Source organism: Electrophorus electricus, chromosome 15 (genome assembly GCF_013358815.1).
Source record: "Electrophorus electricus isolate fEleEle1 chromosome 15, fEleEle1.pri, whole genome shotgun sequence".
Classification (NCBI taxonomy): Eukaryota; Metazoa; Chordata; class Actinopteri; order Gymnotiformes; family Gymnotidae; genus Electrophorus; species Electrophorus electricus.
The window spans coordinates 16,056,795-16,071,718 of NC_049549.1; the positions used below are offsets into that span (position 1 = coordinate 16,056,795).

At 43.6% G+C, this 14,924-nt stretch overlaps 1 protein-coding gene across 3 annotated transcripts in view; it reads left to right on the forward strand.

The window, feature by feature from the left end:
• Nucleotides 1–11,552, forward strand: part of kmt2a (lysine (K)-specific methyltransferase 2A) — a 29,346-nt gene extending 17,794 nt beyond the window's left edge. For all 3 annotated transcript variants that reach the window (XM_035533909.1, XM_035533910.1, XM_035533911.1), the window contains exons 12-35: nucleotides 89–209; nucleotides 295–402; nucleotides 597–781; nucleotides 862–1,035; nucleotides 1,188–1,298; nucleotides 1,383–1,456; nucleotides 2,096–2,295; nucleotides 2,420–2,520; nucleotides 3,081–3,218; nucleotides 3,330–3,488; nucleotides 3,579–3,696; nucleotides 3,856–3,934; nucleotides 4,027–4,187; nucleotides 4,296–4,445; nucleotides 4,551–9,069; nucleotides 9,160–9,228; nucleotides 9,317–9,396; nucleotides 9,592–9,759; nucleotides 9,889–9,963; nucleotides 10,065–10,239; nucleotides 10,442–10,549; nucleotides 10,645–10,728; nucleotides 10,848–10,977; nucleotides 11,058–11,552. In XM_035533909.1, coding sequence (XP_035389802.1) covers nucleotides 89–209; nucleotides 295–402; nucleotides 597–781; nucleotides 862–1,035; nucleotides 1,188–1,298; nucleotides 1,383–1,456; nucleotides 2,096–2,295; nucleotides 2,420–2,520; nucleotides 3,081–3,218; nucleotides 3,330–3,488; nucleotides 3,579–3,696; nucleotides 3,856–3,934; nucleotides 4,027–4,187; nucleotides 4,296–4,445; nucleotides 4,551–9,069; nucleotides 9,160–9,228; nucleotides 9,317–9,396; nucleotides 9,592–9,759; nucleotides 9,889–9,963; nucleotides 10,065–10,239; nucleotides 10,442–10,549; nucleotides 10,645–10,728; nucleotides 10,848–10,977; nucleotides 11,058–11,333 — 7,563 coding nt within the window. In that variant the 3' untranslated portion in view covers nucleotides 11,334–11,552. The remainder of the gene's footprint in view (nucleotides 1–88; nucleotides 210–294; nucleotides 403–596; nucleotides 782–861; nucleotides 1,036–1,187; nucleotides 1,299–1,382; nucleotides 1,457–2,095; nucleotides 2,296–2,419; nucleotides 2,521–3,080; nucleotides 3,219–3,329; nucleotides 3,489–3,578; nucleotides 3,697–3,855; nucleotides 3,935–4,026; nucleotides 4,188–4,295; nucleotides 4,446–4,550; nucleotides 9,070–9,159; nucleotides 9,229–9,316; nucleotides 9,397–9,591; nucleotides 9,760–9,888; nucleotides 9,964–10,064; nucleotides 10,240–10,441; nucleotides 10,550–10,644; nucleotides 10,729–10,847; nucleotides 10,978–11,057) is intronic.
• Nucleotides 11,553–14,924: the final 3,372 nt, after the last annotated feature.

Genomic DNA, 14,924 nt, shown 5'->3' on the forward strand with positions numbered 1-14,924 from the left:
GTATCTACTCTCCAGCTCCAGGCATTTATGCTTGCTTTGCAGTGTTGAGAGTTGCTGAGTTGTTTAGAGTTTCTTCATCTCCCCCCAGGTTTGCACCAAATGTGTTCGCTGTAACAGGTGTGGGGCCACCAAACCAGGAAAAGCCAGGGATGCTCAGTGGTCACATGACTTCTCCTTATGTCATGACTGTGCCAAACACTTTGCTAAAGGTTGGTTATGGGTCCAACACACCAGCAGGTGTGGCTCTGTGTGGCCGTGTGCAGGCCAGATTTAATATACGATTTCTTCTTGTAGGCAACGTCTGTCCTGTTTGTGATAAGTGCTGTGATGATGAGGAGAGTAAGATGATGCAGTGTGGGAAGTGTGATCGCTGGGTCCATGCCAAATGTGAGAGAGTAACTGGTGAGTGAACTGTTTGTTGTGCTGCTCCCAGCCTGGTGCAGCATCCCTCGGTGCTGAAAGCAGTAATCCTCTGACACCTTCTGCTTAACCTAACCACATTTATCACTGACACTTTTATTATGTAGCTCATTTTGAAGCAGGAATACGGGGGTGAGAAAGACTCTCAAATGCTGTGTTCACTCTGTTCGCTTTAGACGAGATGCATGAGCTGTTATCCAGCTTGTCTGAAAGAGTGTCCTACACCTGCATCAGCTGCACAGAGTGCAGGCCGTCCATGTGGCGCACTACCTTGGAGAACGAGATTCAGAGGTCTGTGCGGCAGGTTCTCACCGCACTCCTCAACTCCCGCACCTCCACTCACCTACTCCGCTACAGACAAGTAAGCCCGCCCTCTACTCCTCCTGTCGGTATATTCCTACCAGTAGACTATCTTATGTTGATTGACGTCTTATGTCACAGGCCGTGATGAAGCCCCCAGAACTGAACCCAGAGACAGAAGAGAGTCTCCCTTCACGGCGCTCCCCTGAAGGGCCTGACCCTCCTGTCCTTACTGAGGTCTCTGTGCCCAGCGACTCCCCACTTGACTTGGAGTCTGTGGAGAAGAAGATGGATTCAGGGAGCTATAAATCTGTGGTAAAGGAACTGTAATGTACAGTATGTTAATTTCTGAATGATGGTCTTGTGGAAAGTTCTATTACTACGTCTGTGGAAAAGTGTCAGCAGTGGCTGATTGATCCTCAGAAGCGGTTTCAGGAACCAGGTCCTCGTCTCCTTGTGTTTTTCAGATGGAGTTCAGTGATGACATTGTAAGAATCATCCAGACAGCCATTAATTCAGAGGGAGGGTTGCCTGAGAGCAGGAAGGCCAACAGCATGGTCAAGTCCTTCTTTGTCCGGGTGAGGCTGGACCGAAAGCGATGTCCACAATGTCAACCCATTGCCCTGCTGTCTGTAAAACTCACGCTACTGTGTCTCTTACAGCAAATGGAACAGGTTTTTCCTTGGTTCAAGGTGAAAGAGTCAAAATTCTGGGAAACGCACAAAGTCTCTACCAAGTGAGTTGCTCCTTTACTGAGTGTGCCGCTGTTGAAAAAATCATTAAGTATCTTTAATTTAGACAGGGGGGTGATGAAGAGATAATCCTCAGGTCTTGTGCTGTAACGGTTAATGCAGGCGGTGGCGTTGCCAGTCATGTGAGGAGCTGCTCTAACAGCTTGTCAGCGAGCATGTCTCCTCTTTGCTCGCTTTCAAAGCAGAATATCAGCTTCCCAAAGGGAATGCACAGTCTACATGCTTTAGCTCCACTGTCTGAGACCAACCTGCAGTGTTAAATTTCGCATAGGTGCTTTGACAAGTCTTGCGGTCACCCTGTGGTTGGTCTGCTGGTATTCATTTGTTAGTGTGAATTATTCAGAAGTTTACAAGCCACTTATTTCATATCTTGGAGAGAGAATTTCTCTTGCATGTAAGCTCATTTCTCACTTATTGCATTGTACTTATTAGCTTTGTTTTTGTTCATTTGCTTGTTGAAAGAAATTCATCACCAGCATCTCACATATGTGCTCACATATGCTGTGGTGGGAACACTTCTGCTTCCCGTCACTGTTTATGCTTAAGATTAAACAGTCAGACCTTTTGCCCTGACTCTGTTAATTATGACACTAAGTAATCCGAATCTTTCTTATCTCCTACAGTAGTGGGTTGCTTCCAAATGCTGTGCTGCCCCCTTCTCTGGATCACAACTATGCCCAGTGGCAGGAGAGGGACGAGAGAGCACGTGCTGAGCAGCCTCTGCTTATGAAGATCATTCCTGCTCCTCGTCCCAAAGCCCCTGGAGAACCTGAGTCCCCCACAGCCCCTTCACCCTCACCACCTCCTCCACAACCTGTACATGGTGAGAACAAGGGCACAGAATCCAAATTTGTCTAACATAATTACTTTTATAAAGTAGACTGTAAACTGAAATGTTAAATTTTTTTCTCCTTTTTTTGTTTGTTTGTGTGTGATTTCCCCCCCAGGCTTCAGTCGGGAAAACAGCCCAGGGAGCCCTCCTCTTCCTGCTGTTGGTGACAACAGACAGTGTGTGCTTTGTCTGAGCTATGGAGATGAGAACACCAGTGTAAGTGAACACACAACCACAGCACAGTCAGTGTGTTTCACAAGCACCAGACAAGTGTGAATGTGTTCGAGCATAAAGTAATTTATACTCTGTCCTGGCACCCAGTTGGTGAAAAACTCTCACTGCCTGTCTGAACAGTGTCCCTCACTGCCTTTCAACACCAACTGAAGACTTGTTTCTTTGAAAAGCGTTTAAATTAAATGGAAGAAGGCCCTTGTAGGAAGATTTTTATATTTGCACTTAACCTGTCTTATTTGCTAAATACCCTCAAATTGTATTATATTTTATCGCTCAATTTAGGTTTCAGCACTGATACTTGTTTCTTGTAGTATCTCGGTTAAAGATGTTTTAAAGATGAATGTTAAATTATTTGTGCTAGCAAAGGATCATTTTTTGAGTAGACAACTAAAGCACTTTTTCTAAGTCGCTCTGGATAAGAGTACATGCAGAATACCTTAAATGTAAATGTAATTCCGCTGGTGTCAGCCTATTAGGTTATTTTTTCCAAGCATATTGAGTGAGCCGGAGGTGTTGACAGTCTCATTGATCTCTTTTCTTAGGATTGTGGAAGGCTGCTGTACATTGGCCAGAATGAATGGGCCCATGTGAATTGTGCGTTGTGGTCCGTAGAGGTATTTGAGGAGGATGATGGCTCTCTGAAAAACGTCCATATGGCAGTGAGCCGAGGCAGGCAGCTGGTAAGGCGACGCTAGCCATATGCTTTATGTTCAGTCTGTCTATGTGCTTATTAATGCTTTATTAACATTTAAACAGGCATATTAAATAGTTGTTTTCTGTTTTCAACACAGCGATGTGAGAAGTGCCAAAGATCAGGGGCCACTGTGGGCTGCGACTTTCCCTCCTGCTCCAGTAACTACCACTTCATGTGTGCCCGGCAGTGCAACTGTGTCTTTCTGGAGGACAAAAAAGTGTACTGCCAGCGCCACAGGGACTTGATCAAGGGCGAGGTGGTGAAACATGCAGAAAGTACTAAATGTTTTTTTTGCACCAGGGCTGCATATTGCATACACCTAAACAATATTATTGGAATTGTTTAGGTGGTGACAGACACAGGATTTGAAGTAACCCGGAGGGTTTTGGTGGACTTTGAGGGGATCAGTTTGAGACGAAGGTTTATCGGGGGCCTTGAGCCAGACAATGTCCACATGATGATAGGTTGGGTTATATATATTTTTTATTATTATTGTGATGAAGTGGAGAATGAATGATTGATTGATTGATTGATTGATTGATTGATTTTTTGCCTTTTTATTTTGTGTAGAATAAAATATCAGTTTGAAAGCATGAACTTTGCTCTCTGTGTTTTCAATGCAGGTTCCATGACTATTGATTGTCTTGGTATGCTAACAGAGCTCTCAGACTGTGAGAGAAAGCTTTTTCCTGTTGGATACCAGTAAGTGCCCATTATATCAAACTGTTTTTCATGTACATTGTTAATTTAACAGCGATTTTAATGTGCAATTTTGTATTGTTTTCTATTTTAAGATGCTCAAGAGTCTACTGGAGTACTTTGGATGCCCGCAAACGCTGTGTGTATACATGTAGAATTCTGGCATGCCGCCCTCTAGTGGCAGACACTGTCAGTAACGGCATGGCCATGACAGAGGATAACCATACCATCGCCCACAGCCCACCGCCTGTCTCTGGTGAGACCTGAAGGGTTTTTTTGTTTGTTTGTGATACATGTGATGCTGTTTTTTATATCCATAGAAGCTTGTTTTAAAATACTTTTTAACTACCACTTCTTTCATCAGAAATGAACCCATCACCCTTGCCTGATTCCATTTCTATTGACCACACCACCACGCCCATTACACCAAAACCAAAGGTTTATTTTAGGAACAGACACCCCAGTTATCCACCCTGTCACCGTTCTCCTTCCTCCAAAACTCTTCCCTCTCCAGGTATCCATGTTAAACAGATGTACCATTATTCAGACTGTGGATAAGAGAATTCATTATAAGCCTTTTTTGTTCACTCCATGTTTCTATCTGTATTCTCTTCATTAGGAGGTGTCACGAGCTCATCCCATGAGATTGTAACCATCGGTGATCCTCTGATGAGCTCTGTTTTGCCAAGTATTGGGTCTCGTCGCCATAGCACCTCCTCTCTTCCCACTCAACAGCCTGGACAAAGAATTTCCTTTTCTCCACAGAGGAGTAGTGTAACTAGCCAGAAAGGCTCTCCTTCGTCTGCTTCAACTATAACCTCAGCGTCCCAGGACCGTGGAATCAAAGACTCTGTGAAAGGAAAAATGTCTGGTGTTGAAAGGTCTCAGTTTCAGGTGGCAAACACTGTAAACACAGGAGCTCAGTGTAGACTCAGTTATGGTTTCACTGACAGAATGGATGGTGGTAGAGATGTTGCCAGAAAGCAGCCGGAAGGTGAGAGTTTAAAATCGGCTCCACCAGGAGTACTGACTGGAATGAGTCAGGTGTCCCCTCCACTGGGAACAGCAGTATTGACTGGGAATCAGAGGGGAAGTGGAAGTTTGAGAACAGAAAAGGGAAAACAGACCACAAAAGACACCGACCTCCCACCTGGAGTGACTCTCTTGTCCTGTCATCCACTTGCCACTCTTCTAAAAGATAAGGCTATTGCAGTGAAAGAGGGAGGCTTGACCACAGTACCAGAATCTAAAGATATTGGGAAGACTGGCTCTCCCCAACCACTGTACCACAAAAGTAGGAAGTCTAATGACTGTGTTTCAGGACCATCCCCTGCTGCAGCTATTAAACCTTTATGGTCAACTGTAGTGAAGACAGGAGAGGAGGACATAAAACGTGGATCCCAGGCAAGCCCTTCTGTTACAGATGTTCGTGGAACCTCTAGCACCAAAGAGAAGCGCTCCAAAGTTAAATTAACAGTGGCCAGGGATATTGCAAAAGAGAGAAAAGGTATGCCTCAAAATAGTAAGACACAGATGCACAATAGCAACTCTAAAGGATGTAATATCAAAACACATGGTCAAGTACCATCATCACAAAATAATACCCACAGACCTCTTAGCAGTAACAAGGCTGCAGGCACTGCAGAAATTAAATTAGATAGTCAGAGAAGCGAAAGACCATTAAAGTCTGGCGAGAGAATTGGCACAGAAAAAAAGCACAGTTCCGCATCAGAAGCAGTCCAGCCAAAGGCAGGTTCAGAGCGAAGTTTAAGACCTGCACAGGTTCACCCTAAATCAAGTAAAGTGCTTACACCAGTGGAGAAGAAGTGCACAGAGAAACTGTCTCTGATGTCTCAAAAAATGGATCCTAATGGCACCAAAGCTGTCAGCACCTGTTCTGATACAAATACTTCTACTTCCATCTCTGCTGTAAGTCATGGTCCACAGAGAAGGTCTTCCCGTGCAATGATGTTCTCCCCGTCTGCAAGCTCGGAGAGCTCAGAGTCCGACAGTCACATTCACCCCGAGGACTGTGAAGAGCATCTTATGGACCACCAGTCAGCAGAGGATGATGGTGATGGGGAGGATCATCATTTAGAAGATGAAAGCTTGGCAGACAAACATGAGGAGGACAGTGATGGCTCGGCCAGCTCAGCAAAACGGCGATACCCAAGGCGAAGTGCTAGGGCTCGGTCTAACATGTTCTTTGGGCTTACTCCATTCTATGGTGTGCGTTCCTATGGTGAGGAAGATATTCCCTTCTACAGCACTGGGGATATTCCCCTAAGGAAGCGCTCAAGCAGCAGTAAGCGATCAGCTGAAGGACAGGTAGACGGGGCTGATGATATGAGCACGTCATCTTCTGCTGACAGTGGAGAAGATGAGGAAGGAGGGTTTGGGTCAAATAAGGATGCATACTATTACAATTTCACACGAACCATCATAAACCCCAGCTCAAGTCTTCCAAGTATTGAGGGCATTGATCAGTGCTTAGGAAGAGGGTCGCAAATCCACAGGTTCTTGAGGGATGGAGCCAAGGAAGGTCATTCTGAAAGTGATGAAATGACTGCAAAAGCCAAGACTTTGGAGTGCCAACAGATAGGCCAGCTAGATGGCGTGGATGATGGTTCTGAAAGCGATGCCAGTGTGAACACCAGCAGCACTACCACTGCTACCACTTCCTCTACACTTAAAACCTCAACGAAGAAGAGGGGTCGAGACAGTCGAGCAGAGAAACTGAACATCAGTACAGGAAAAGATGCTACAGGTGGGGGAAGCAGCCACAGTCGTGATGGTCGCAAAGGTCAGAAGGATAACTGCCTGCCTTTGGGAAGTGTGAAATCACAGGGTCAGGATCCTCTTGAAACCCAGCTGTCACTCAGCACCGACCTCCTTAAGTCTGACTCGGACAATAACAACAGTGATGACTGTGGTAATATCCTTCCTTCTGATATTATGGAGTTTGTACTTAATACTCCTTCAATGCAGACTCTGGGGCAGCAGCCAGAGGCTCCCTCCACTGAACCATTTTCCTTGGATGAAGGCTATGGAGTTGATGTCAACAGAAGGAAGGATATACTGTTTGAAGACTTTACACAGCCACTGTCCAGCACAGAACCTGTAGAAGGTGGAGTTAACACCTCGATCACAGTAGAGGAACCATATGTCCTCCCTTTGGAGTTGCCGTCTGATCTCTCTGTCCTAACAACTCGTAGTCCATCTGTAAATAACCAAAATCATGGCTCACTCTTGAATGAGAGCTCTGAGCGCACTATTTTGACCCTAGGTACAGAGGACTCTGGAGTTGAGAAAAGTGGTGACAAGCAAAGAGCAGTGGGTGCAGTATCCAGTGAGAGCCCACGTGAAAGTGGTGGAGATTCACAGGTGACAGAAGGGCACATGACTCCAGAACATTTCATTCCCACCCGCATTGATGGAGACCACATCTCAAGTCCTGGAATATCCCAAGTGGCAGAAGCAGGGAATCAGGATTTGGCCAGAACATCTGGAACACCTGGCTTGCCAAGTTCACCTACTTTGTCTCTGCAGGGTCAGAAGTTTATTCCAGCTGCCACAGTCAGCACAGGTCCCAGTCAGATTGCAAGCTCTGCTGTTCAGTCCACCCCCTCTCATTTGAAACCTGGTCCAGAGAAACTGATAGTTCTCAATCAGCATTTACAGCCTCTCTATCTATTGCAGACTCTCCACAATGGTGTAACTCAAAAGATACAGATTGCGCCATCTGTCACAGCAACGGGTGTCATGAACACCAGTACTCCTGTTTTAACAGGCCTCAACGCTGGGATCCCTACTTCTCAGTCCATTTTTTCTGCTAGTGGCAAAGGATTGGTACCTGTGCATCATCATTCACAACTTCATGCTTTCACTACCACCACCCAAACAGGTTTCCAACCAGTTATTCCCAGTACCACATCGGGCCTCCTTATTGGTGTTCCTTCTCATGATCCCCAGATTATTGCATCTGAAGCTGGACAGAGACATGACCTGGCCCCCAGTGTTGCTATGGTGTCCAGTGCATCGTCCATTTCTCCTACACCTGCTGTGCTTTCCACTGCACATGGCAAGAAGCGCCCTATTTCTCGCATCCCACCTCGGAAAATAAAGAAGCTAGCTCGTTCCAGAAGCCAACCCACACTGGCACCATCAGAGGTCGGGCCCAACATGACCCTTATTAACCTTTCCTCTCCACAGATTGCTGCAGGAATCCCTGCTCAGTCAGGACTTGTTGAACTTGGCACCATCACCACTGCAGCAGCCACGTCTCATCGCAAAATGCCCAACATTATAAAGCGTTCAAAATCTGGAGTAATGTATTTTGAGCCTGCACTCCTTCCACAGCCAATGCCATTCTCTACTAGTCCTCAGCCTAGTCTTCTTGGACATGATTCTTCGACTCACTTATTACCGTGCACCGTATCTGGACTTAACCCTAATCAGTCTGTACTGAACGTAGTGTCAATGCCTCCTACAGCACCTGGGAACCTACTGGGTGCAAATCCAGTATCTTTAAGTACTCCAGGTCTCATTAGCTCTACAGAGATCACCGGACCCTTAAGCAACCTCCTGTTTAAAGCAAGTCCACATAATCTGGGCCTTCCAGAGCAGCAGGTGGTTCTTCATTCAGGAACCTCCATGATGTCACAGATTGCCAGTCCAGCCCAGACTTCCATTGCTAGTAACATCTGTGTTCTTCCACCAAATCAAACCATCAATATGTCTGTCAGCCAACAGGTAGACAAAGAAGGCAACCTTCATCTTCAAAACCCAGTTAGCAGAGTTGGGTCGGATAAGGCCATTGATCCCATTACAAACACTTCTGGCCAAGTCCCTCTTGCCCCCAGTTCCGTCACGCAAGATGTGACTAAGGGTCGTGTGGGTGGAGTTCTTACACAGAGCTCGCGGACTACACCGATCTCACGACCAGTAAACCAGCAACAGGTACTCAAGTCACCCGCTGTAGCAGTTTGCACAGCCGTTGGGAAGGGGAAGCAGAAAGCAAAGAGGACTCTGCCAAGTCTAGATAAGCCTGATGGAAAGAAGCACAAAGGCCTTCAGTCAGAGACCCAGCCAGAACAACAGGGTCCTCCTGGCTCAGCAAGTCAATCCTCCTTTGCAGGGTAAACACCATGGATTTTGCAGATTTACCTCCCTGAATTTTCCTTACCAAAAGACATCAGTTTAAGGGGTTGTGTTTTGCTTATCAACAGGCTTAGAGAGAGTGTCACTCCTGAGCCAATGGAAACAGGAAAGCCTAATGAAAAGGGCTCAAGAAAGAGGTATCCAAATTCAAGGTGTTACATTTATAATAATTGTGTATGGATGGATGATAATTATTGGACTAAATTAAATGAATCTTGCCTGCAGTGACTCTGTAACTAGACCATGTGAATCCACTCATAAGCAGAAGGCCATAGAACCCAATGATGAAAAACCTAAGCCTACAGGTGGGATTTGAAATGTTTGCAATTCATCTGTGCTCTTATTTTCTGCTTTATTTAGTAGCCGAGTGTGTTGATGTTCAAGTACTTGTTTCCCCCAAAAAATGTTTTAATGGTTAAAGAGCAAATTCATGTCTTTGCAGTTCTTGTTTGTATGATATTTTAGGATGTCTTGTAATTCTCTGCATGTTGTCTTTTAAGGCCTATCTGGCCAGAATAGCGGGACAGGATCTAATGTCATACAAGCCGCCACTCCTGATCAGAAGGACGATGGGCATGACTCCTCTTCAGACTTCAAGCCCAGACAAGGGCTCCTGTTTGAAATCTGCAGTGACGATGGCTTTAAGATCCGCTGTGAAAGCATTGAGGGTAGGATTGGTTTTGGACAGAATGAATAAAGATAACTGTAACCAAAGTAGTTTATGAATTCTATATGGTCCCCCAATTCTCCTCAGCATAAGTGTATTCAGATTCTGATGTTTGCCTACTCACTTTCAGAGGCCTGGAAATCTCTGACAGATAAAGTCCAGGAGGCACGCTCTAATGCCAAGCTTAAAGAGCTGTCTTTTGATGGTAAGTCATTTTCCATATAATTTTAAAATAAATCCGATACATGGTTTGTGGCTTCCAAATGGTCTCCTCTAACTTCCTGTCCTGGTTCATGGTTCTGTCAGGAGTAAATGGATTGCGCATGTTGGGTGTTGTCCACGATGCTGTGGTTTTCCTGTTGGAGCAGCTTTGTGGTGCCAGGTACTGCAGGAGCTACAAATTCCGCTTTCATAAACCAGAAGAGGTAGATGAGCCTCCCATTAACCCTCATGGATGTGCACGTTCTGAAGTCCACCACAGGTGTGTGACACTGGCTTCATGGCCTTTTTTTAAAGGAGTCTTCTGTTGTGTATATCCAATAAGTTTCATGTAGTAATCGATCTTTTGTTCTAAATTGAGCTTGGTCACTGTCAAACCGTACCTGTTAACAGAGAATAATGTTTTACAGATATTTGGTCTGGTGTGTTTGACATTTTTCTAATTTTGCCATCTCTTCCTGAAGGAGGTCAGTGTTGGACATGTTTAACTTCTTGGCATCCAAACATCGACAAGCTCCTGAATACAACCCCCAAGAAGAAGATGAAGAAGAGATGCAGCTCAAATCTGCACGGTGGGTCATAATGTTCACCTTGCCTTGACTTTTTTTTTTTTTTGGTGAATATATTTATTCTGCATTCTCTTGTATTCCTTCTCTTTCCATTTCAGACGGGCAACCAGCATGGACTTGCCTCTGGCTATGAGGTTCAGGCACTTGAAGAAAACATCCAAAGAGTCTTTGGGTGTTTATAGGTACAAAATCCATCTTGTGCCTGAAGAATCTGGCTGTCTTTGTTAAACCAATAAAGGGTAACCAAGACATGCATTTGTAGTGTTTTCGTGCAAACTATAATGTTTTTTATTGTTTTTAGGTCTGCTATACATGGGCGAGGTCTATTCTGTAAAAGGAATATTGATGCTGGGGAGATGGTGATTGAGTATTCTGGTAATGTCATTCGCTCTGTCCTCACTGACAAACGAGAGAAGTATTATGATGGCAAGGTAAGGACACCTTCACACTGCAGTGGACAAACCGGGCTTGATGTACAATGAGGTTCTTAATTGATTTCTTCATTTTTCAGGGCATTGGCTGCTACATGTTTCGCATTGATGACTATGAGGTGGTTGATGCCACCGTTCATGGCAATGCAGCTCGTTTCATCAACCACTCGTGCGAGCCCAACTGCTACTCTCGCGTGGTCAACAGTGATGGGAAGAAGCACATTGTCATCTTTGCTATGAGGAAGATATACAGGGGCGAGGAGCTCACATATGATTATAAGTTTCCCATCGAGGAACCAGGCAATAAGCTGTCTTGCAACTGTGGGGCCAAAAAGTGTCGGAAGTTCCTCAATTAACACTTGTTTTTTACTTTTGCCTGAACCCTCTCCTCTCAAACAAACTGTCTTTAGTCTAATGTCGACAGTATGTTTATTTTGAGTAATAAGGCTATTTATTGAAACAGGCTCAGGTTTTTCAGAGGGATAATGGCACTGTGCCTCAAGTTGATTCAGGAAAGGTTTCAAGAGCAAAGTCACAATGAAGAAAAGGACTGCCTTCAGTGAATTCCCCCTCCCCCCCCCCCCCCCCCCCCCCAAAAAAAGATCAGTCGAATATGAATAACTGCCCGTTTGCTTTTAAATTGTATGACCAGTTTTATCTTCCAAATGGTTATTATGAACAATTATAAATTTGTGATATTGAGTCTCGTCTGCCCATGCCTATGGAATGCGAGGAAAAAGTATGATGGAATTGCCACATTGTTTCGTTTTGACACCAAAGTGCAATTTTTCTAAGGGAACGATACACTGTCTTTGCCGATAGATGAATTGCTAGTGGTCCATAATTCTTCTTTTCTTAGCCTGGCCTGCACAGCCTCATCTCCCTTTCTGAATGTACATTGAAGCCTTGTCCCTCTAGGTATGTGAGGGATGTCTCTGTATTTGACACTGTATATATTATTTGCAAGAGCTAGATTTTTGGGGAGGGACCACCAGAGGGAGCCATGGTTCCAGGGATGGGCCACATATGATTTAGGAGTTTGATCAGTAATAGGAAGAACCATGAGTGTACCTAAACTGTGTTTGAGAAGTAATACTAACCCTGAGGCAGTGCTCATTGTGGGCTGGCTGGGCTAAGATCCTGGTGGACTGACAGCCATGGGACTAGAGAACATTAACGGGTGGGTGGGAATGCTTAATGGTTTCCTCCTCTTCTCTCCCCCCCCCCCCCCTCCCATTTTTTTATATCAACTTAGTCTGACAATAGTTAAATCTGTTGTATAGAGGAAACTTAGAATGTGTACTCTAAGGCCTGTTGATAGTAGCTGGTAGGTTTTGCTAAACTCCAGGGCATCCAATTGCTTTATTGAGTTGGAGTTATTGTCTCATTATTAGGGATGAGTCATTTTTTCACATTTTGCTCTTTTTCCTGTCTCTTGTTGTAGACAGGTAAATGTCATTATTTCTTTTGATATGTAAATAATATGTATATTTTTCTATACAAAAAAACTGAAAAGCACTCACTAGTGAATAGCACTTAATAATGGTATTTATATTTTTAATAAAACGTATTTATTTTATCAACATTTTGTAGGAGATAGTGGTTTACAACACTAATGCTTGGTCATTTTTATAGTTTTGCCTCCTTTTTTAGTTTTGTTTTGTAACATTTTCTTTTCCTTCTTATTCTCTTTTCTATTCCAAAGACTGAAGCAGTAGCTGATCCCATAGAGTGCAGTCCACCAGTCGGGTTAGGGTTAACCCAGTCCACCAGTAGCTCTCATTGCCAATCAGAGTCGGTCATAACCATTTCAGATGACCGCGTATAGTTAGAGTAAGCTCTGTAGCACTTAAATATGAGTGCTTATCTGCTGAAATGGCATGTCTCCCCTAGTGCCAGCCTTAATATTACAAACAGGACCCCTACCCCCACATACATAAAAGGCCCCTGTTTGCGATTTCTGAACCTTTCTGATTTCTGAACATAAAACAACTGTCTCAATGGGATATAAGGGGGAAAAATGAGATGCCTGAAATCCTTTTACATTTAAGCAACTGGAAAGTTCCAAAGTTTACTCCATCTATTTTATTATTGTAAAAATATTTTCATAGCTATCTGTATAACCCAAGGAATTTGCCACGGAGGCTAGCCCTTGAACCCTTGTTTCTAAAGCACTGGAGTAATGGAGGAAGGCCCTCATTCTCCCTGCTTTGTGCACTGAACATCAGTCTTCTTCCCAGCTTCACACATGTTGCCTTGGCACTGTATACAGGCGCCAGCCATTCGAAGCACGTAACGTGCTCGTTTTGTACCATTTCCTTGTTCTCTAACAGTTTTAGTCCTCTCCATTATCCTTTGGAGCAAAACTTATTTCCTGTTCAATAGATGAATATGAGTATTTGGACTTCCCATAGTCGGCTGCCGTGTAGTTCCTTAACAGAGTTGTGGTGCCTTTCTTTTTAAACTTTTTTTTAATTTATTTTTCTTGTCTTTTTATGCATCTATTAACTCATGACTATAACAGATCATAAGACAGCTGCATTGAGAATAATTGGCGGTTATCTGGTGTTCGTAGGGTGGAGGCATTGCTTCTCTGGACAATACTGCAAGAGTATCATGCTGAGATATATATATATATATATATATATATACACATACATACATACACACGCACACACACAAAAAAACTTTTGTGGACTCTACTGTCCTTGACATTTGACCCTGTTGTATATTTTTATTGGTCACTAAACTAAGCAATCTTAACCATCAGGATTTGAGTTGTTTTAAAAGGGATATCGTGTTCCAGGGACGTGCCTCTATTGCCGGAAATGTTGGGTTGTGTAAATGCCTCCAGACAAAGCTCACTCGGTTGCTGCTTTGTGCACGTCTGGCTCTAGCTTTCAGAAGGACTCACTCAAAGGCCATGTTCTTTGTCTTATTGCCTCATCAGCATTAACAGAGATTTTCTAGGCAGTTCCAGATTCCCAGACTCCTTTATTTACCAGGCTCTGCACGTCACCTATGACAAAAGCACTGACACACAGAGCAATCTTCATTTTGTTTTGCGTCATTACCAACTGGCTGCTTTTTCTTGGGCTGTCGTGTTCGTGTGTTTTGGCGGTTTGATGGAGCTGCCGCAGCTGTGCTCTTCACAGTGTGGCTCTTGCCATCGATTCAGGGATCGAGTTCCTCTCAGTCCGGCACTCTGGGGCCCGCACAGGCAGAGCTCTGCAGCTAGGCCTTCGTTGAATGTATTTTTGAATTTTTTTTTAATTATATATATATATATATATATATATATATATATATATATATATATATATTTTTTATTTATTTTTTTTTTTTTTATTATTATTTTTTTTTTTACTTTTATTTATCTTTTAAAAAAAATTTTTTTAAATGTTTGTTGCGACGTGAAAGGCTCGGGCGTTTCAGGACAGCTTTTTCATTTTAGTGGGTGAGGATTGTACAGCCGTGGCAATCTTTGTACAGAACTTGCATCTATGGGTATGAAAAAGTATGATTTTTATTAATTCAATTACTAATCCTAAGGGCTTTGTGAAAGACTTTTCCTCCATGTTTGTTTCAGTGCAACTTCAGATGCTATACAAGCTGGTGAAATGTAGTGATCAGTCTGTTTTCTGTAGCAGACGGGTTCTTTTTCCTGGACTTTAAACTTCCACACCAGTGGTACCACACCATCTCCTGTACTTACACGTGTGTGTGTGTGTGTGTGTGTGTTCACGTCTTCAATACATGAAAATATATATATATATATATAATATATATATATATATATATATATATAAATAAAATTATTTTATATACACACACACACCTAAACATATGTATGGATAGTAACTTGTACTTCAATATTTACAATATCTACGCAATATACGGAATGGACAGACAAACTTAGTTACAGTAGCAAATCAACAGTTTCATAA